General features: G+C 42.1%; 2 protein-coding genes across 3 annotated transcripts in view; one reads left to right on the forward strand and one right to left on the reverse strand.

Annotated features, from left to right (window-relative positions):
* Nucleotides 1–22,555, forward strand: part of LOC112054537 (uncharacterized) — a 66,253-nt gene that overhangs the window by 1,946 nt on the left and 41,752 nt on the right. For both annotated transcript variants that reach the window (XM_024094362.2, XM_052882397.1), the window contains exon 2: nucleotides 20,963–21,022. In XM_024094362.2, coding sequence (XP_023950130.2) covers nucleotides 20,996–21,022 — 27 coding nt within the window. In that variant the 5' untranslated portion in view covers nucleotides 20,963–20,995. The remainder of the gene's footprint in view (nucleotides 1–20,962; nucleotides 21,023–22,555) is intronic.
* Nucleotides 17,382–18,817, reverse strand: LOC128198217 (uncharacterized). Its single transcript, XM_052882398.1, has one exon. It carries the CDS (start codon nucleotides 18,464–18,466, stop codon nucleotides 17,570–17,572), a length of 897 nt encoding a protein of 298 aa, XP_052738358.1. The 5' UTR covers nucleotides 18,467–18,817; the 3' UTR covers nucleotides 17,382–17,569.

The following is a 22,555-nucleotide window of genomic DNA, read 5'->3' on the forward strand; positions in this document are numbered from 1 at the left end:
CAAGCCAATGCCTATTAATATCTTTACAAATAAGTAAAATTAAAGTATATGTATGACATGTAAAAATAGCAGTGTTTTACTAAGTCCATATAAATTTTTTCGTTGACATTTTTATCGGTTGATATTTATATAAGATTACAATAAGTACCTTTGTTTAAAACAAAAAAGATTCGATTTTTGAATTGGAATAGAGACGATATCATCATCATCATTAACACCTAACCTATACTCGGCTCACTATTGAGCACGATCTCCTCTCACGTCTAAAAAAGTTTGGCTAATATTCCATCACGCTGGCCAAATGTGGATTAGCAGACTACACACACGAAGATAATTGAAAAAATTCTCAAGTCTGCAGATTTCTTCACGACATTTTTCCTTAACGGTTTGCGACTTCTTTTTTGTATTTAATTTCTTAAAATGCACGTAACTGATACAGCTGTGATAGCCCAGCCTATAATGACCCCTGCCTTCGATTAGGAGGGCGTTAGTTCGAATTCATTCTGGGGCATGCATTTACAACTACAAGAGACAATATATTGATAATAAATTATCAAGCTTTCAAGTCGTCCTTTGTTTTAGTAAGACTGATGAACACTGCCAAGCCACGCTATTTTTTCTTCTGCCAATTGATGCCATTTGTAGGTCACTCCATTCATTACCTTGTAGATAATTCCTTCCTATATACAAGTGTGCTTGACGTGACACACGCTTTACCGTTTTGCTTCGTCGCGCATCTTTAGAAAAAGCTAATGAGCTAATTATCAACATCACTAGGTACGCCATGATTAGGAAAACGTGTAACGGGACTTAAGAAATCTGAAGAAAGTGCTGCTTGCTTACAATTACATGGTTTTGGAATGTAATTAGGTAATATATAATATATACACAATATTATTAAGTAATAAGTAGTTATAATATCTATTGCTTAAAATAGCCCAGTATGGTGATAGCCCAGTAGATAATAAATGGGTCACCTCCAACTTTTCAGTTATGTGCATTTTGCGAAATTAAATATCACGTATCTCAAACGGTTACGGAAAAACATAGTGAGGAAACCTACATACCTACTAAACCAGGGAGTTTTCTTAATGAAGTCTGCCAATCCGTATTGGGCCAGTGTGATGGACTATTAGCCAGAACTTTCTTATTCTAAGAGGAGAGTCGTTCTCAACAGTGAGCCGAATATGATTAATGATGATGATGATTGGGTAAAATAAGCTGAAGTAGAGTATATCTTGAAGAATAACATGATATTAAAACCTTCGTCTATTTAATACCCACTTCATTATTAGGATAAATAAGTTGAAGTACAAGGTTATATATTCTATATTTGTTGATCTATAACAAAACAACTTTAACGATATTAATACAATTAAGTACGAGTAACATATTAATTTTCTACGGTACACTTAATTAATGTAATTTAACCTCGCAACTAATAACCCAACTAGGTACCCAACAAGCTACGGTATTTACAAAAAAATTAATTAACGCGCGTTTTTTTCTTTCATAAATTCCTTCCTTCATTTATCCGCGTAGATCTAGTTCCTACAAAAACATCGGGATGAAAAGGAAGTACCCATATGCGCTATGCCAGACTAAACCTATTATCTATCTCCGCAAATTTTCATTTACAATCTTTGCATTTAAAATAATAATTGTGGGCTGCCTCAAAATGATTTTTAACTGACTGAAAATGAGTATACACGATACAGTACAGTTATTCACTAATTAATTACAGAGTCGTGAGGATAATCACACATATAGCAATAGGTACACGAGCAACCATATTATAACAAACTTCACATCCGTTCGGAAGTCAATAGACTCCGTTGTCTAATTGATTATTTAACCACGCGTGTGTAATACAAGGAAACAATACTTTAATCTTTACTCTACATAACAACAACTACCAATTTACTATTCAATTAACCAGCAATGATTAATTAATAATTATTTATAGAGGTATATATGATTTCAGAGGGCATATAACTCTGGCAATCCGGCCATTTTAAGAAATTAAAATATCACGTGGCTCAAACGCTGAAGGAAAACATTGTGAAGAAACCTGCATACCAGAGAATTTTTTTAATTCTCTGCGTGTGTGAAGTCTGTCAATCCGCATTGGGCCAGCGTGGTGGACTATTGGCCTAACCCCTCTCATTCTGAAAGGAGACTCGAGCTCAGCAGTGATTTTAATATAAGCCACACAATATATTTATTTACTTATGCTCATACTTTTGATTTGCTGTTTTGTATTAATATAATTGCCACCAAATAAAAAAGATAATACAAAATAATCTTTATATCTATTAGTCATCATGCATGTGTAATTGTAATTTGTCAAAATGTATTACATTTTACAGGTGAGGTTATAGTTTCTTTAAGGGACACATAGTCACATTTGTGACTCAGTTCTTTGAAAGATAATACAGTGAAATGTTTTACAGGAAGTCAGTCACTCTAGTTACTAATCTACAATTTGTTATTCTAGAATTCTAGATAAACTTTGAAATCATTGAGGAAAACCACACGAACTGTGTATACATCGGATTCTGATTCACTATACTCGTATTCCTTAGACTATATTAGAGTAACTACGAAAAGTCAACGAACAAATTACTTTTAAGAAGGCAAAACCAGATCATCACAATCATAAAAAACAGTTCAACGCCCAGTAGATTCCATAAATCTTGTAAATTAAAATGTCTAAAAATAAAGACTTGAAATTTATGCGAAAACCTTGATCTTGCGCTACATATTATGGAAATATAATTTTATATTATATTCTGTAACAAGTACTTACCTTGATAATTTTCCTTAATAGGAACCTACACGTTTATTTCGGAACTAGCTGACGCCCCGGGTAGTTCCCGTTCCCGTGAGAATACAGAGAAAAGAAATAGCTTATAACACTCGCAAATAACGTGGCTTTCTAGTAGTAAAATAATTTTTAAAATAGGTTCTGTAGATCCAGTGATTACCCCTAAAATACCACAAACTTTACCTCTTTAAAATATTTGTATATATAGAGGTTGTCATTCAAATTCCAGTAGGTAAGCAGAAACCACAGTAGTAATATTTCATTTTTTATTACATTTTTAAAGTAGTTAAAAATATAATTAGAGTAGGTATATATTTTTTTGGTTAGTGTTTCGTGGATTTTAAATTTTTCCCATTAAAATCAGTAGGACCTTATCAAACAAGTCGAAATATTTTGTCGAATTCATAAAACCAGTTTTATATCCTGGCTGATGATGTCAACTTTGGTCTTCGTTCGACCCTAAGAGAATATTTCACATCCCATTTAAACAACGGGTAGGTAATATTTGTAACCTAGATGATGTCATCAACTAATCGATCCGACTCAGAATAGTGGGTTAAAAGAGTACTTCTTATCTAATGTTAGTTAGTTGTTAATGGTAGCTAGGGGTGTAAGGGGGAGGCTAGTACCAGTCAGTCTCCCCAACTGCCAACCTCACCTGCTCGTGGTGCACCCTGCAGATGGACCGACGAGGCTCTGGCGACCGACGAATGGCGGTATATCCATTCCCACAGGCTAGATTACGAAATGCCTCAGGCCGGTGTCGGGCAGCAGCGACACCGGCGCGAGTGATCTAGCACTGCGCTGACCAACCCGCATGCCCAGCGTGGTCAGTACTGGGCAAAACTTTGTATGGACGGCAAAAACAAAACACAGCCCCTAGTCCCCGGCAGCCCCGCTATTCCTGGCTCTGGCAGCGGTTATGGTAACGGCGGGGCAAGGGGTGTTAAGAATCTCCGGCAGAGATTCCGCTGCCAACCCCGACGACTAGACCTGGCAACATACAACGCACGCACTTTGAGGTCCGACGAAAAGGTCATCGAGCTGGAAGAAGTTATGAGCAAGTTGCACTGGGATATCATAGGATTGTCTGAAGTCCGAAGAGAGGGGGAGGGCTCGATAATCCTTGAATCCGGCAACATGCTCTACTACCGGGAGGGCGACCAACAGTCCCAGGGTGGTGTCGGATTTATCGTTCACAAGTCCCTCGTGAACAATGTTGTAAAAGTCGAGAGTGTGTCGAGCAGGGTAGCGTTCCTGGTCCTCCGAATTACCAAACGGTATTCGTTAAAGGTTATACAGGTTTACGCACCGACCTCGACACATCCTGACGAGGAGGTAGAGGTATTGTATGAGGATATTTCTAAAGCCATACATGCCTCAAACTCTTATTACAATGTTGTGATGGGGGATTTTAACGCAAAGCTGGGCGAACGTAGCGGTTCAGAGTTGAAAGTGGGACGATTTGGATATGGGCAACGGAACGATAGGGGCCAAATGTTGGCTGACTTCATGGAGAAGGAGGGCCTCTTTATGATGAACTCCTTCTTCAAGAAGCCACCACACAGGAAATGGACCTGGATGAGCCCCGATGGTTCCACGAAAAACGAGATCGACTTCATCTTGTCTACCAGACGGCAAATATTCAACGATGTTTCTGTGATCCATAGGGTGAAAACCGGTAGCGATCACCGAATGGTTAGAGGCACGTTGAATATCAACATTCAGCTGGAACGGTATCGACTGGTGAAGTCTACGCTCCGACCTACTCGTGCCCATATTCAAAACCCCGAGTCCTTTCAACTAGAACTGCAGAACCGCTTTGATTGCCTAGCAAATTGCGAAACTGTGGACGATCTGAACAACAGGTTCGTGGAAACTGTCCATTCCGTTGGGTCTAAGTTCTATAAGACCCACCGTGCGAAAGGAACCAAAAAGTTCTCGGACCAAACACTTAAACTCATGGAAGAGAGGCAAGAAATGAGATTACAGTCTTCAGCAGATGCGTCAAAATACCGACAAATCAGTAGACAGATCTCTAAGTCGCAAACCAGCGACTTGCGAAATTTCAATACCGAGCGTATTAAAAATGCGATTGAAAATAATCGAGGCTCGAAAGTTTTCGCCAGAGATCTGTCTATTGGACAGAGGCAGCTGACGCGTTTGAAGACCGAACACGGTAATCTAATTTCTTCCAAGCCCGAGTTATTAAGTGAGGTCGAGAAGTTCTATGGACAGCTATACACGACTACTCAGCAGCCTGTTGCCAATTTGGCTAAAGACCCCAGAGCCAAGTTGACCCGACACTATACCGAAGATATCCCGGACGTCAGCCTATACGAGATTAGTGTGGCTCTCAAACACCTGAAGAACAATAAGGCGCCAGGTGAGGACGGAATCACAGCAGAACTCCTGAAAGCGGGTGGAAAACCGATACTTAAAGTCCTTCAGCGATTGTTCAATTCCGTCATTCACGAGGGCACGACGCCTGAGGCGTGGCATAGGAGCGTGGTGGTTCTGTTCTTCAAAAAAGGTGACAACACCTTGCTGAAGAATTATAGACCCATCTCGCTGCTAAGCCATGTTTACAAATTGTTCTCGAGAGTCATCACGAATCGTCTCACTAATAGGTTTGACGACTTCCAGCCTCCCGAACAAGCCGGTTTCCGAAAAGGCTTTAGTATCATAGACCACATCCATACGCTGCGGCAGGTTATACAGAAGACTCACGAGTATAACCAGCCACTTTGCTTAGCGTTTGTGGACTATGAGAAAGCCTTCGATTCGGTGGAAACTTGGGCTGTGCTAAGGTCATTGCAGAGATGCCGAATTGATTACAGGTATATCCAAGCGTTGAAGTGCTTGTACGAAAACGCCACTATGTCAGTCCGTATTCAGGATCAGACTACGAGGCCAATACAGTTGCAGCGAGGAGTGCGTCAGGGAGATGTGATCTCTCCGAAGCTATTTACCGCCGCACTGGAAGACGTCTTTAAGCTTCTGGACTGGAGCGGACTTGGCATCAACATCAATGGCGAGTACATCACTCAACTGCGGTTCGCGGATGATGTAGTCATCATGGCACAGACTCTGGATGACCTTAGTACCATGCTCAATGACCTCAGCAGCGTTTCTCAACAGGTGGGCCTGAAAATGAACATGGGCAAAACAAAAATAATGTGTAATGCTCATGTATCGCTCCACCCAGTTATAGTTGAGAACGCTGCACTCGAAATTGTAGACGAATACATATACCTAGGACATATGATCCAGTTAGGTAGGTCCAATTTCGAGAAAGAGGTGAACCGTCGAATCCAACTCGGCTGGGCTGCATTCGGGAAGCTTCGCGACATCTTTTCGTCCGAAATTCCTCAGTGCCTGAAGACAAAAGTCTTCGAACAGTGCGTGTTGCCAGTGATGACCTATGGTTCCGAGACTTGGTCGCTAACTATGGGCCTCATAAGAAGGCTTAGAGTCACACAGCGGGCGATGGAACGAGCTATGTTAGGAGTATCTCTGCGTGATCGAATCAGAAATGAGGAGATCCGCAGAAGAACCAAAGTCACCGACATAGCTCAACGAGTTGCGAAGCTGAAGTGGCAATGGGCGGGGCACATAGTTCGAAGAGCCGATGGACGTTGGGGTCCCAAAGTGCTGGAATGGCGACCCCGCACTAGTAAGCGCAGTGTTGGCCGACCCCCCACCAGGTGGACTGACGACATCAAGCGAGTCGCAGGGATTCGCTGGATGCAGGCGGCTCAGTATCGTGATGTTTGGAAGTCCCTACAAAAGGCCTATGTCCTGCAGTGGACGTCCATCGGCTGATATGATGATGATGATGATGATATCTAATGTTATAAATGTGAATGTAAGCTTGTTTATCATTTTTGCCACCAATTCAAACTACATGATACGCAAGTTATATAGGATTTATTTATTTTATCCCTATATTTCCACGAGAACTAGAAAACTATGCTGGTGAAACCGCGGGGAGTCCGGTAGTAGGGAGTCCGGGGAGTAGGTCAGTAACCGTTTTTCACTGTCTTTTAGACAATTCATGTAGAAACTAATAAATTACGAGTATAATAATGAAGTTTTTATTTTTCAAAGGAATTTTGCCATATCTTTTTTTGTTTTTTTTTACATTACCAATATTCCCATCCCCCTCCAATTCGACGGAAAAGACTGTGTTAGGAGGGAGTGATAAAGACAAACGGGGTGGGGATCGAACCAACACCCTTACCATACTCTTACCATTGAGCTTTGTTTTACACCTAGTTAATATCATTCATGAAATTATTCTCACGTACCAACCCTTTATAATACTTCTTCACCATAAAATAACCATTAAATTGCTTAGATTGTCTATGTTATTGAGTGTCTATGGCCGCTATATGATAGCGGTTGCTATAGAAGAAAAATCTGTAACAATGACGGTATTATAAAACGCATGCATAAAGTATTTTATTTTTATCTATAAAAGAACAATCAAGTGAGAGTTGTTCTGAATGAAATTATCATGATTATTCTATACAGAATGTGAACAGGAAGCTTATTATTATCAGTATAATCAGTATTGTTAATAGGATAAAATAGCTTGCATCTTAATTCTAACATATCAATACATGAAATCTGATAGATGCACGTTTGATGCCAGAGATTTTGCAAAACGTTACTCTCAGAAAAACACATACTCGTTTTTATAATGAAAATTAACTAGGTAATTTATGTAATAACAGACACCCGTGTGTTTGCCTGCCTGGAACCCCCCAATCCTAGCTTTAAATATTTTCGACTAGGTATTTCAAATTATACTTTTTTTTATTGAAAAAGAATACAATAAGGAACTTAAGCTAACTTATCCTAATATACAAATCATGCCCACGTGGAATGGTGGCAAGAATACTGGCTGCATTTCCGCGCTGGACAGCCAGGCTGATCCTTTGCGCAAAAAATGAGCCAGCCGTTCTGTCACCAGTCGAGGCAACTACGCGGTGAAATTCTTTGGCACTGCGACTCCATGGCCCTAGGGGTCTTAACGCCAAAATGTACAAATATGTACAAAATTATACTTATACTTGAACGGACCTCATAAATCTATTGGTGAAAAACGCATGAAAATCCGTACATAAACTTTTTGACATAATATTATATATCATTAAAATTTTAACAACATGATTCAGTATAATACAGAAACTTTAGATACGTAGGTGTTCTACTTGCGAACCACAACTGTCGCTTTTCTTTGGTATAGAATTACTTATCCGCATTTCTTGTTAAAAATAGATTTTGCTAAGAGATAGAAACTATTGGTAGTTTTATCACAGTATACGTACGTTTTAGTACAAGCATTTACTTACATTGCCCTCTTAGTGTATTTATAGACTTGGAATCTAAAAAAACTTCCTTAAAAATTAGGACTTTAAGATTTTGCATGCATTGCTGTAAAATACAATAAAATGATAAAAAAAATAATTTGAACCTGCAGCCAGTAGGTATTAGTATCGTCATGGGGTATTCTTCATTGGTTTGTATAGACACGAAGATTTGCACATATGAATACGAGTAGGTATACTTTTGTAAATATTGTTTTTATAAAATTTAAAATTTAAAATTTAAAACTGTAAACTTCTAGCAAAAGTTTACAGTTTCTTTGTTTTTATTTAAGAACGGTCTAATCTAAAATTCTTTGGAAATAGTGAAAATCTTTTTTTAATGCAGTATTAAATGATAAATACCTATAAAAATTAAATGTAAAATATTATAAAAAAAATAAACTAATGTATAAAATTCATCAAAATAGTGGCAGCGATTAATGTTTTTTAAATAAGAATTTTGTAAAGCAAATACACAAGGCACACTAACAGTTCGTTATTATACAACAAATAAAGCAGTCCGTCAGTAAAATGCGTCAATAAATGTGATTTGTATGCAAAGAGCGACTGCATTTTCACTATCGATTGCTTGTACATTACGCGACACTTTCTTTAAATATGTTGTGGTGTAATTATAACAAACTTGGTTAATTCATAAAAAATAACATTTTACAGTATGGTGTGTGGTGTATAATGGAATTTAGATTAGATAATACCGTCTATCCATCCGGTCCATATTCCACAGTTAAGTTAGGTTAAGTGAGGTTAGTAGTAAGCGGTGAAGGAAAAACATCGTGAGGAAACCTGCATACCAGAGAATTTTCTCAATTATCTGCGTGTGTGAAGTCTGCCAATCCGCATTTGGCCAGCGAGGTGGACTATTGGCCTAACCCCTCTCATTCTGAGAGGAGACTCGAGCTCAGCACTGAGCCGAATATGGGTTGATAACGATGAATGATGAATAAAGTCTATCCATCCGGTCCATATTCCACACTTAAGTTAGGTTACGTAAGGTAGTAAGGTTAAGTAAGGTACCTAGTTATTTTAAATCAGGAACTCTGCTTGGCTTTGGATGTAATAGTAAGTTGATAACAGAAACACCTTTGTATGTGTAAACTAAATGAGCGTCAGCACAACAGAAACGCTTCGTTAATTATTTAGAGTGCTACAGGAAGAGACGTGTGCTATAGTAGGTACTTGGCCCTGATTGTGCAAGACTTTAAATGCCTTAGGCTCCTTAATGGGACCTCAATGGTGTCACCGGGGGGTTTGTCGAGCACAGAAGCATCGCCTGATGGGGCCCGAAGCCGGAGGCAAAGGAGATAGGCGGAATGACTTTCTAAGGGCGTCTCCTCTGAAATATTTATAAACCGTTGCACCAATCTCTTCCAGACATAATCGATCACATATAGTTTAAAACATTAAACATGTTTCTGTTTTGCTAACGCTCCTTCAGTTCTACACACAATCTTGCCTGTTAAACCTGTGTTTACACTTTACAATTACAACAAAAGTCAAACTATTTTTCCAATTAGACGATCTCTCAATATTGTCACATTTATTCGTAAAAAGCTTAACCACGTTATCCATTGCAGGCTTTATAATAATCAGCGTACTCGTTAGACGTTATATATGAAAATAGCCTACGAAAATATTCACATGTCTCATTTTAATACATTAATAAAATTTAATATTATAATAAGGATGACCATAAAACTGCAGTAAATAGGCACTCTCGTTAGTGAGTTACCATTTTGCAATTGCTCGTACGGTCATAACACGGTGACCGTCATAGTCACCTACATTTTCAATGTCACATATATTTCATGCAGTGACGATACTTGTCGCATTGTTATGTCCAGTATGCCTACATGTAACCTTGCCAAAACTAGAGCGTAAATACTCATACTTGTTGATCCCAACCAGAATCGAACTGCAAAGGTTTTATAATGTCAACCACAGACGATCAAGTGAGCTCACATCGGCATGATTCCATGCACATCGCGACCAACACACGATTAGTTTTATCGGCTGTCAAGCCATTAGCGCTGCAGGCATGTAAATTTTCTTGGTCGTCAGTGGCTGACTTAAAGTTTATATTACATTTCGGGCTCTATTATGATCAGTATTCCATACTGGTTAAGTATAAGAAATGAAATGAATAACTCAACATGATATAGCTGCACAACATTAGACTGTATATACCTAATCGAGGGTAACAATACCTATAATCTTCTTACTTTTGATATAAAAAAATACTAAAATTATCTGTTGTTACAGTATGGTAGATACAGGACTTAAACCCTATAATTGAATTAATCAAAGCGCAAACTATCTAAATAATACAATCTAATATTAAGAACGTAGTAAAATGAATAAAATTGAGAGTGTGCCAAAAAATTAATATTTATTGCAAAAGTTCCTAATTTGACTTTAATATTATCGACATCGTAGAGTTAAACAATATTGATGGGGTCAGTACGCCTACGTACAACCTTCCACTAACTTGAGTAAAAGGAAAAGGAGTTTAAGATAATTATGTTTAACGATTACATTGATGTTAATGAATATCCAAACATGGAATTTCCTCTTAATAAAATCGAAAATTTGTAATTGTTCGTTTTTTGGCAAAGTTCATACCTTTTACGTCATAACTTCAAAAGGATATACCGAACCTAATGTTACATTTTTAACAATCTACTTATTAATAAAACTTTAATTTAAATAACAAAGATAAGTATTTAGGATTACCTTCATACTTATCTTTGCTATTATATTTACTATTATTTTATGCTTTAATACGTTGCTCGCAATTTCTTGAGTTTCTTGCTTCCATTTGCTTACTTAAAGTAATGTACTATAAATACACTATACATACAAGACGTACAGGGTTGAAGAATCTATAAAATTGCTAAAAAAAATTGCGTAAGCCACGCGATTTTAAGTTAATATTGTTGTTTATTCTTTGGAAGTAGAAGATCGAACATTCAAAATTTAGTATGATTTTGTATAGTCTCTTACAATATTTTATGATAATAATAAAAACGTAGCTTACATCGTCAAAATTACATAAAACTTAAGCTGTTACGATCTCATGACATAGTAATGGATATCCAAATAAACCTTTAATGTTAGATAGATAAGATATTTTTATTTAACTCTAGCAGGTGTCAGTGGCGCAGCGTGTCTTCGAGGGGCCCTGTAACAAAATTAGTTGAGGAGTCAAATGAGTGCCAATAAGTGCCCAATCAGAGCCCCAGACGAGTGTCAAATCAAATCTTTAGTTTTTGATTTATCCCTAACTCTAGGTTCGAGTGGGACTATTGAAATTAACAAAGAAAATGCCTAAATACTCACATAGTCCGGGGGCCCTAGATCATTGATACGGCTGATGCGGCTGTATCTACGCCTCTGGTAGGAGTGCATAATCATAGTAGGTGGCTAAACATTGTACGAATACGTACTCCATCTGTGTACGCCTACTTTCAGCCTTGTAGAATTAACTGAGCTACACTGATTTATGGAACAATAGAATAGACAGACATCCAACATTTTCAATGTCAACCTAACAATATTCTGAAGTCGTGCTGATCACGTCTTTTCAAAAAATCATGGCCGATGCCACTGTTATGTTCTCAATATTTTTCCATTGTTTCTAATACGTAAAGTTATTGTTTAATTATTCTGTCATTTACTATTCTATTATATGTTAGCATTTTCGTGTTAACTATTCGTAAATGAGTCAGTTACATGTAGGTATAGTAGAAGTCTAAATAAAAGTAGATAATATCCTACTAATATTATAAGCGCGAAAGTTTGTGTGGATGTATGTTAGTTACTATTTAACGCCGATACTACTGAAGCGATTTGGCTGAAATTTGGAATGGAAATAGAATTTACTCTGACGATTTTGATGGTATAAATGTTTGTTACTCTTTCACGCCTCGGCTACTGAACCGAATCACCTAAAATTTGAAGTAGAGATAGATTATTGTCTCGATTAACACATAGGCTACTTTTCCTCCCAAAAAAATCCATGGTTCCCACGGGATTTGTGAAAAACTGAATTCCACGCGGACGAAGTCGCGGGCGTCCGCTAGTAATATTATAAATATTTAGTCATGTCCTTGACTAAACATATAATCATCGATCAGTAATAATCTGTGATTATACTCCCTTCTGTTGTTAAGTTATTACGTGTCATAGTAAATCTGTCTTTATGCAACTCATAACCTCAGAACATAAGTATATTAGATATATATGCTAAGTATAAGTGTAATAAAATTCCGTTATTAATATTTTTATAATTATAACTGATATTCTCCGTGGACTGTGATCACTATAAGGATTACAATATTGTCTTGTAAATACTTTTTGTAATAATACCTACTAGTTTGTAGGTTTTTGTAGAAACCGAAAGGGGTGTGAATTTCATCATCCTATTAACAAGTTAGCCCGATTTCATCTTAGATTGCATCACCACTTACCATCAGGTGAGATTGCAGTCAAGGGCTAACTTGTAAAGAATAAAATAAAAAAAATAATAAACATAAAAATGTTAGATGGCTTGTGAACGCATCAAAAACTCGAATAATTCTGACTGAACTTTTTTACACAACAATACATAACCCGCACAATTTGCGTCCCGTAAAGAATAAGAAAAAAAAAATATCACGTGTCTCAAAAGGAAAAACATTGTGAGGAAACGTGCATACGTAAGAATTTTCTTAATTCTCTAGGTGTGTGAAGTTTGCCAATCCGCATTGGGCCATCGTAGTCGACTATTAGCCTAACACCCTGTAATTCTGAGAGGAGACTCGTGCTCGACAGTGAGCTGGACAAGAGTTGTTAATGATGATGATGAAATATTTTCCGCGGGATAGTACAAAACCCTGAACACACGCGGATGAAGTCGCAAACACCTATGCTACATAAATATTCTTTGTCATCATAATAATCAATTACGAGTATCCAAACACTCGGTTTATCGTGGTAATGTGTATTTTTGTATCTTTGTTCTATTATGTGGGAAAATTGTAGGAAAATTTTCATCCATCCCTTTTTTGACATCTACTCAATACAAAGCAAGTGTACAAAATAATTACCATAAGCGTGCTATGGTATTTCAACCCCTTTTATTTCCGTGGGACTACTCAGTACAAAGCTAGCTTAGAAAATAATTACCTTAAGCCTGCTACGGTATTTCAACACCTTTTTTTTCGTGGGAAAATCCTCATGGATACCTTCTCGCCACGGGAAGATGATGATGGTTATGTCGGACTTCAACCGACTAAAACCCCACGGTGATCCGACTCGCCGCCTGATGACTGAGCCACGGGAACATTTCGTAATCTACCGCAACCACGGTATTTCAACCCCTTTTATTAACGTGGGAAAATCCTCATAGATACCTTCTTGCCACGGGGAGGCAAGAAGGTTATATCGGACTTCAACCGACTAAAACCCCACGGTGTTCCGACTCGTCGCCTGATGACTGAGCCACGGGAACATTTCGTAATCTACCGCAACCACGGTATTTCAACCCCTTTTATTAACGTGGGAAAATCCTCATAGATACCTTCTTGCCACGGGGAGGCAAGAAGGTTATATCGGACTTCAACCGACTAAAACCCCACGGTGTTCCGACTCGTCGCCTGATGACTGAGCCACGGGAACATTTCGTAATCTACCGCAACCACGGTATTTCAACCCCTTTTTTTTAACGTGGGAAAATCCTCATGGATACCTTCTCGCCACGGGGAGTCAAGAAGGTTATGTCGGACTTCAACCGACTAAAACCCCACGGCGTTCCAACTCGCCGCCTGATGACTGAGCCACGGGAACAGTTCGTAAACTACCGCAACCACGGTATTTCAACCCCTTTTTTTTTTTTTTTTTTTTTTTTTTTTTTTTTTTTCAAGCTGGGAAATGCTTTTACGCATCCCCCTCGGAAATAGTGGCATAGGCTGGCACCATTTCCGAGGGAGTATGTGGGACTCACCGGCTGCGAGTCAGCCAGAATACCCACTAAAACCCAGCTAAATTCCATCGCCTCGCCTGATGCCTGAGTTCCGGGAACAAAAAATTAATCTTCCGCAACTCAGACAGCGGCGTCCGCCGAGGCAGACCCTCCACTGGGGATCTAAGGATCCCATTGCTCCGTCTGTTGCTTACCAGAGCAACAAGATGCGCCTTCCAATTTTATATTAGGGTGGTAGGCGTCGATCGTGGGCACGTCGCCTTCGACCTGCCCTACGGCGGCGTATCGGAATTGCAGCTGCGTCATCCTCTCGCTGCCGTTCCGCCGCCTCCTTCTGCGTCATCACCTCCTCACAAAAGGAGGCGACGGCATTCCAAGAGCTCTCACTACTCACCATAGCATGGACGACGGTGGGCAATGATAGGTCAGCCCCAATTTTTTCCACGAGTGTGGCGCGCTGAGTCGACCACTGGACGCACGACTCGAGTGTGTGCTGTGCCGTGTCCTCCACGTAGCCGCACTCATGACACACCTGAGTGGGCTCTCTTCTTGCGACCCTGCACAAGTATCTCCCAAAGCAGCCGTGCCCCGAGAGCATCTGCGTGAGGTGAAAAGAGGGAGCCCCGTGGTTACGGTCCGTCCACAGTTCGAGGACGGGCCGGATCGCCTCTATTGTGCGGTGGCCGGCAGTCGGTGCACAAAGTCGCTCCCGCCATAAAGATATGAGGGAACTGGCTGTGGCCGCCCGCCGCGCACAATCAACTATCACCGAAGGGTGTTCCCCCCGTTGACGGACATCAACTCTCCGCCAGTACTCCCTCGCGAGCAGAGCAGCGTTTAAGTCCCAGGGTGGTGTCCCCGCCAACACAAAGGCAGCCTCGCCTGATATGGTGCGATACCCCCGTATCACTCTGACTGCCATAAGCCTTTGAGGTCTTTGCAGTAAAGCCCGAGTTCGGGAAGTCAGAGTATCCGACCATATAGGTGCTCCGTAGAGCGCCATTGATCGCACCACACCCGTGTATAGACGGCGACACCGTAAACCCGGACCACCAATATTTGGTAGGAGCCGACTTAATGCACCAATGGCACCTTGAAGTTTCGGGACAAGACGCCGGAAATGCTCCTCGAACGTCCACCGGCTATCGAGTACGAGTCCTAAGTACTTCATAGTACGTTCGATAGCGATGGACACTCCGCCAACTACCAGTGCGGGCTGATCAGGAGGCGCTCTCCAGGGCCCGTGAAAACATAGGGCCTCGGATTTATGCAGCGCTACTTCTAATCCCAGACTCCGTATTTTGGCTACAATTTTGGCTACACCAGCTGTAGCTCTACGTCTAGCCTCCAGAAAAGTGCTGCCACGAGCCGTCACAAGGGTATCGTCGGCATAACATACGATGTCAACGCCCGTCAGAACGGTTCCCCGCAACACCCAGTCATAACCAATGTTCCACAGGAGGGGACCAAGAACTGAACCCTGTGGGACACCGCAAGACATCGCCCTTTCTGACCATCGATCACTAGTTGGATAGCTAATCGATCGTTCGGAGAGGTAAGCCGCCACAGTCCGCTTTAGATAACGGGGGAACATATGGTACCTCATCGCCTCCATAATGCAGTTCCAGGGTAAGGAGTTGAAGGCATTGGCGATATCGAGTGACACCGCCACCAACACCTCGCCCCGGGCTACCGCGCTATCCGCAAGGTCCCTTACCTGCGCTATTGCGTCTATGGTAGACTTGCCTCTGCGGAAACCAAACTGGTTATCGCTGAGGTCTGGTCCTACCGTCTCCAAGTGTTGGATGAGGCGAACAGCAACAACACGTTCAAAGAGCTTGCCCACTTCATCTAGCAATACGATCGGCCGGTACGCCGACGGCTCATGAGCAGGCCGTCCGTCCTTCCGGAGCAGGATCAGTCTCCCTCTCTTCCACGGTCTCGGGAACTGACCCTGCTCGAAACAGGCACTGAACAAGGCCCTAACCCACGGCTCGAGTGGCCCTAGAGCTAGAGCCCAGGCGCGGCCAGGGATGCCATCGGGGCCTGGTGCAGTGTTTTTCCGGCGCATACGTATCACTGCCGAGCCTAACTCTCCTTCCGTGACCTGAGGTACGGCATCCAGACTTTGATCTTCCTCCACTGAAGACGGCGCCATGCGGGGAATCTCATGCTCAGTTCCATCTGGAAATAGAGCTGCGACCACCGACTCAACGACGAGAGGCTGGAGACTCTTCGTAAGAGGAGGGGCTCTGGGTCGAAGTTTCTTACGTACCAACTTGAAAGGCTTCCCGAAAGGGTCCGCATCCAAAGAGGCCAGCATCTCGTCATTGGCAAGATTTTTTGCCTCCCCAATGGCTATACGCAGCGTCTGCACCGCATCCCTGTAAAGCGAATAAAGCCGATCTTCTTCAGCTTGATCTCGTCTCCTTCGCCGACGATAGCGAGTGTATCGTCGTCTTACAGCCACGCAGGATCTACGCAGCTGTGCAAGCTCATCAGACCACCAATACACCGCTCGCCTCGAAGGAACAGTGTGTATTCTCGGCATGGCCCCATCGCAGACATGCGACATAGAAACACCAAGACGTGCTACTTCTTCTTCTACCTCAATTAGATTTCCGTCTCGAGGTGCGGAGAACCAAGCCTCGACTAAGGCAACCTCGACTAGATAGTCCCGGTCCATACGGGACAACGACCAACGAGGACCAACACATCGCAAAGGCTGGTTTGGACCGTTAGAATAAGCTGAGTTCCCGGAGATACCAAACCTCACATATCGGTGATCAGACAACGTCTCCACGTTCTTTTTCACTTCCCAGCCATGAACACGGCGTGCCAGGACGCCATCAGCGAAGGTGACGTCAACAATGGAGCCACCTTGCCTTCGAACGCACGTGTTAACCGATCCTCGGTTAAGGACCATGAGTCCAGTCACCGTCGCCCATTCCTCCAGTTCTCGTCCACTTGGAGTCGTTGCCGGGCAACCCCAAGCCACAGATTTGGCATTGAGATCACCAGCAATTAACACTCGACTGGAGCGACTTCTGCCTATCAAGGCGCCGACCTCAGCAAGGAAGTCCTCAAAGTCAGCTAGACTCCGATTTGGCGAGAAGTACACTCCCACCACCATTATATCATGGATGAGGGCTGATACGTACCCTTTACCCCGGACCACCTCCACGAGGGCTGGAGAGCCTTCGATGGACCGGGACGTTATGGCTACCAATCCGTCTCGATCCCCCACCCAATCGACCCCAGATGGGACGTAGTAAGGCTCGGACACAACAGCTACGTGAATCGACCACTCCGCCATGCTCTGGAATAGAAGGTCCTGAGCTCTGGCGCAGTGATTGATGTTTGCCTGGAGGAGGTTCAGATCCATAACTAATCTTCAGTCATTGGAACCTCCTCTGGCCCTACAGTTTGCTGCGGTAAAGACGAAGACTGTTTGCTTCTCAGATCTATATTGCCTCCCCTCTTCTTCTTATTCGATGTGGAAAGACAAATTCTGCCTCCCACGCGATGTTCGGCTGACTTACCCGCAGCTGCACATACTACGCAGTATGGCGCAGCGGAGCACCCACGAGACTTATGACCAGGTTGGCCACAGCGGTAGCACAACCCACTGCGGTCAATGCCTTCTTTGCACTGAACACCTACATGGCCCGGAGCAAGACATCTGTAGCACATGAGGGGTCGGGCATCCAACAGTTTGACTTGAGCGGACACCCAGCCCACAAGAAGCCTTCCTCCTGCTACAATCTTTTTAGCGGCAGCTACGGGACAGTGCACTAAAACTGCACCCAGTCCATCGTAACCGCTTACCACAACGCCAGCCCGTACTTGATCAGCTGGACATCCTCCCACTGACGCAACTGCGGCAATCACCTCAGCACTAGTTACGGAGTCATCCAAGCCAGTAACTCGCAGATCTACAGATTTTATAGGTCTGGAGACCGTGACAAACTCATCACCTAAGACCTCCCTAAGCTTGTTAGCTAGCAAGTCCGCTTTATCAGCACTGGAGGCTCCAGGGAATTCAAATAGGCGGCCTCCTGTTGCAGCCTTTCGAAGTCTGACTTCGTGAGCTCCGATATCCGCCGCATTGATTTTCTCCTTTGCAAAGGTGATTACCTTCGCATAAGTTGTACCGCTTTCCTCAACTCCCGGCTTTAGCGTCAAGAGCACCGCTGATGATCCAGGGGGGCGGAGTTTGCTGGCACGGCTTTTCGGGTCGAGTTGCTGTTTGCGACCCACTTTTGTCCATTCCGACGCTGACATCTGAGACTGCCGCTGCTCCTGGTTCGTAGCGGGCAGGTGTCCATCCTTTTTCTTATACTTCTTCTTTTTCTTCCTTTTCTTCTTCTTCTCTTGAACCCCTTTGGAGGGTGTAGAAGTTGAAGTAGATGTCCCTTCTTTTGCCCCCTGTGTCCGATTGGACCCAACTGGTCTCTGTGCTGTACTGGGCCCGGGTTGTGCAGACGTTTGAGGCACGTTTCCTTCAGCTGGCCTGGACGCGTCCGATGCAGACTCTGAGACCACAGCTGCATAATTACGCCCAACTTGCCTATTATCCGACGCAAGCGGCGGCCGAAGGTTTCTCGCTGGGAGGAGCCTGTCCTCAAATGTCGCCAGACGGGCGTTCAACATTCCTCCGACCTGGATCATAACCGTTCGGCAGATCTCCTCTAAAGTGAGCGCGTCTGAAGTTGGTCCAGAGCGCTTGGTTTTATTATTTTTTCCGTTATTCTTTGAAGGAGGTTGAGTTACAGGGGGTGCCTCCTCCGTCACATCCATAGGAGGGGGGACAGAACCCTGATTCTGCTCCCCCTTCATCTCTTGGCGTAATTGAGACAGCTCAGTCCGAAGACTGGCCATCTCGGCCTGCAAGCGAACATTGTCCGCCTGCAATTTTCTCGTTTCCTCCGATATATTGCGTGATGCCAGGACTTCCACGGCCGCCTTAATAGAGTCCGCAGCGTCTTTTAAATCGCGTACGAAGGTACCCTTCAAGTTGGAGGACTTAGTGGCTACCTTTTTGATAATTTCCACGTCCTCTAGTACCTCGTTTTGCAGACGAGCAGCGGTTTTTTCGTCGATCCGCTGTCCGTCCGTGGATCCTACTCCTTTGCGCAAAACCCGCCGACAGCGGGCGACTTCAGTCTCTTTAAGGAGGTCTTCTTCTGCACGTAGCCTAGTCTGTTGGCGGGCCTCCCTGGTTCTGCCCAGACTACTACGAAAGCGCCCACTGTCTGGCACTTGACCTATGCGCCTTACGGGCACCGGTGTTCCAGGCCTTTCTTCATCAGTGGACATATTATTTTCTTCACCCTCGCTGAGACGGGGACGTTTCGCTCCGCCCATCGGTACTATCACTGGAGAGCCTGATCTCGATCCGAGCCGGCTCCCGACGGGTCTAAGGCTGCTGTCAGATTCCGACGCCACCTCTTCAGCACCGTTCCTTGTACCTGTTTCTCTTCTACTACTTTCTCCTCTTTTTTCTCCCACTCCTTTCTTTGCCCAAAATTTCCCCCCCAAACCTAACACATCCTCTTCACGTCGGTTGGCCCCCCCGTATACGTCGGGGCCGATGCGCCGGCTTTCCAGCGCACCAAGGGATTCCCCCTTTCGGGGACCCTCCCGGGTAGTTATATTTGCCGCCGTGTAATCCATTATTTTATTTTTTATTGTCCCCAAACCCCCCATTGTGACGCCTTCGGGACTGAATTCCCATCAGCCACTCATCCCATCGGCAGGCGACGGACCTTGGGATTGGGGTAATTTTTATAGAGGTTGTCTTCCTCGTGGCCCCTCGCTCCGTGCGTGAGGCCCCCGGTTCCGCTCAGTGTGGATTACGGGTTGCCCGACGGTAGCTGAAGCCAATGCTCACCGGTTATGAAGACCAGCAGAGCCCGTCGCGCTTGTAAATTTTTAACGAGGTTTTCTTCCTCACGGCTCGGAAGCCACTAGAACCCAGCAGGAAACCAGATTCATCCCCTTATATTGCCATTTAAACGCTCGCTATGTCCACTCTGATAAGCAAAGCAGTACCAGGAGCATCCAGACGGCAAACCTCAGTTGCAGCACATAAAAGTGCCCCACCCCCTGCTAGTTTTGGTTCACGCCGGGTTTCCCCGATACCTCGTTAGGAGGCTTTCCCCTATCCACCACCCAGGGGACGCACCCGATGGAGGACTAGCAACCCCACACGGGACGGTATTTCAACCCCTGGATCAACTTTTACCTGAAATCTTATAACATAGCGTAAGTGGGACTTAGGTAACCGTAGTTCTTACGTAACATCTGCTGTATGAGCCCGTGGTGAACCTAAGTTTCCAAGTAAACAATTAATGTTGTCTTGTTTTCTAGCATTTTAAATGGATGACCAATCGCTATGACTTAACAACTCCTTATTTGGCAGAATAACGTAACACCTTTGGCTCGTTTGCTAATTTTAATTAACTTTAGTTGGAGGCTTAGCCGTTCAGGCATTTTTAAATACTCTTTTCCCTTGTAAAATGTATGAGTCCACTGATTCCCATATCCTAGTTATTAAATATATACTCAGAGGCACAATTATCTGCCCACTTTAATATGACGCGAGTTTATTAAGGCGGATAATTGTGCCTCTGAGTATATTTTAAAGGATACGGCACGTTGTCTCTAAAAGGAAATTTTCATAAAAAATTAGTCATCTATTATTGCAGTAATTTTATTTACTATAGCAGTTCTTTTAGTATACAATGTACCTTGCTAAAAATCGTGTTATCTTTTCAGAATCCACTTGGGCAAACGAGGTTGGGATGTACAATGTATAAACAGGCGCTTCTTCTTCTTGTAAGTAGATACAAAATGTGTAATATTATTATTAAGTTATTGTTACTTCGTGATTCGTGGAAAAATAAATAATGATTTTTTATTTATTTTTTGTGAAATCATCATTTAAGATTAAACTATAAGCGTCCATGGTAATAAATTTCGACAGCTTATTGTCTGGTGACATGATTATTTTCGAAAATATAAAAAGAACTACTCTTTCTGATTGATTGAGGGTCTAAGCTGAAAGGTTTAGACCTTTAGGTATAACCTTAACCACCATTACCAACCATTAGCCATTATGATATAAACTCCATCCATGTTCTTACGAAACTGATACTTTTAGCTTTTATAAAAAGGCGAAGGTCTGAATTACACAGGCTGTAAGACCAATAAGTTAGTTTTTTTAATTCTTTACAAGTAAGCCCTTGACTTCAATCTCTACCTGATGGTAAGTGATGATGCAATCTAAGATGGTAGCGGGCTAACTTGTTAGGAGGAGGATAAACATCCACACCCCTTTTGATTTTTACACGGCATCGTACCGGAACGCTAAATCGCATGGCGGTACGTCTTTGCCAGTACCCAGAAACAGTTATTTCAGGGCTTAGCACGTTTAACGTTATCGCTCTAAGTCATTACCCTTTTTTCTATTTTAAATATTTAATTATCATCCAGGAAGTTAGTCTATGGCGTCATTTAAAAAAATTAAACGTATAATTAAGCTGGTTGGCGGAGACATAATTATCTTTAACAGTCTACCTTATTAGTAATGATAACTATACATTTTGACTTTTTCGGAATTTTCTTCTTCATTTTTGAAGCAAACTTATGAGTAGAGTTATTGTGGTTTTGCGAACTTATAAATAAGGAATGGTTCTTATAAAAACCTTAAGAATAATTATTATGGAATATCTCAAAGATTAAAAACAAGTAAGTATTGCAAAATATGAGTTCACATGAAATTATATGTAGGTAAGTCACACTGATGAATTGCTCAATATCCTTGATTGGTTTATCGTTGAATTCTACGTCAGTACATTAGTATTATTTTCCTTGTATTTTGATCATGAAGCATTTTACACTACATAAATATCACTCTTTCAAAAAATAATAAACCATAGAAAACAATTACATTGTTTTTATCTGAACTACCGTCAATTTAATTTATTAGATAATAGAATTTAAAATTAAATCATAGAAACTTATTAATGTCATACGCACAAGTCCATGAGCCCAATGTGGGCTCATGAAAATTTTTATTTATAAGTCCATGTCCATGTTGGGCTCACATAGGAAATCTCGAAAAAAATAAAAAAATTTACTGTAATAAGTCGTTTTCCTGATTAAACTTATATGAATACGATATGATTATATTTGTAACATATTTGGACTTGTAGGGTGGTAAGACAGTCTTTATGGGGACTTTAACACATTCACTGCTTAAGATATTATTAAAATAATTAGGCAGAAACCAAATTTTTTTAAGGCGTATTTTGATTAAGTATATAGGTATGTTTAAAAATATGGATGAAAGTATATTGTTATTATTAT

Source organism: Bicyclus anynana, chromosome 7 (assembly GCF_947172395.1).
Source record: "Bicyclus anynana chromosome 7, ilBicAnyn1.1, whole genome shotgun sequence".
Classification (NCBI taxonomy): Eukaryota; Metazoa; Arthropoda; class Insecta; order Lepidoptera; family Nymphalidae; genus Bicyclus; species Bicyclus anynana.

Coding starts and splice junctions, on each gene's coding strand:
- LOC128198217 (XM_052882398.1), bottom strand. CDS start 18,466: ATGTCAGCGTCGGAATGGACAAAAGTGGGTCGCAAACAGCAACTCGAC.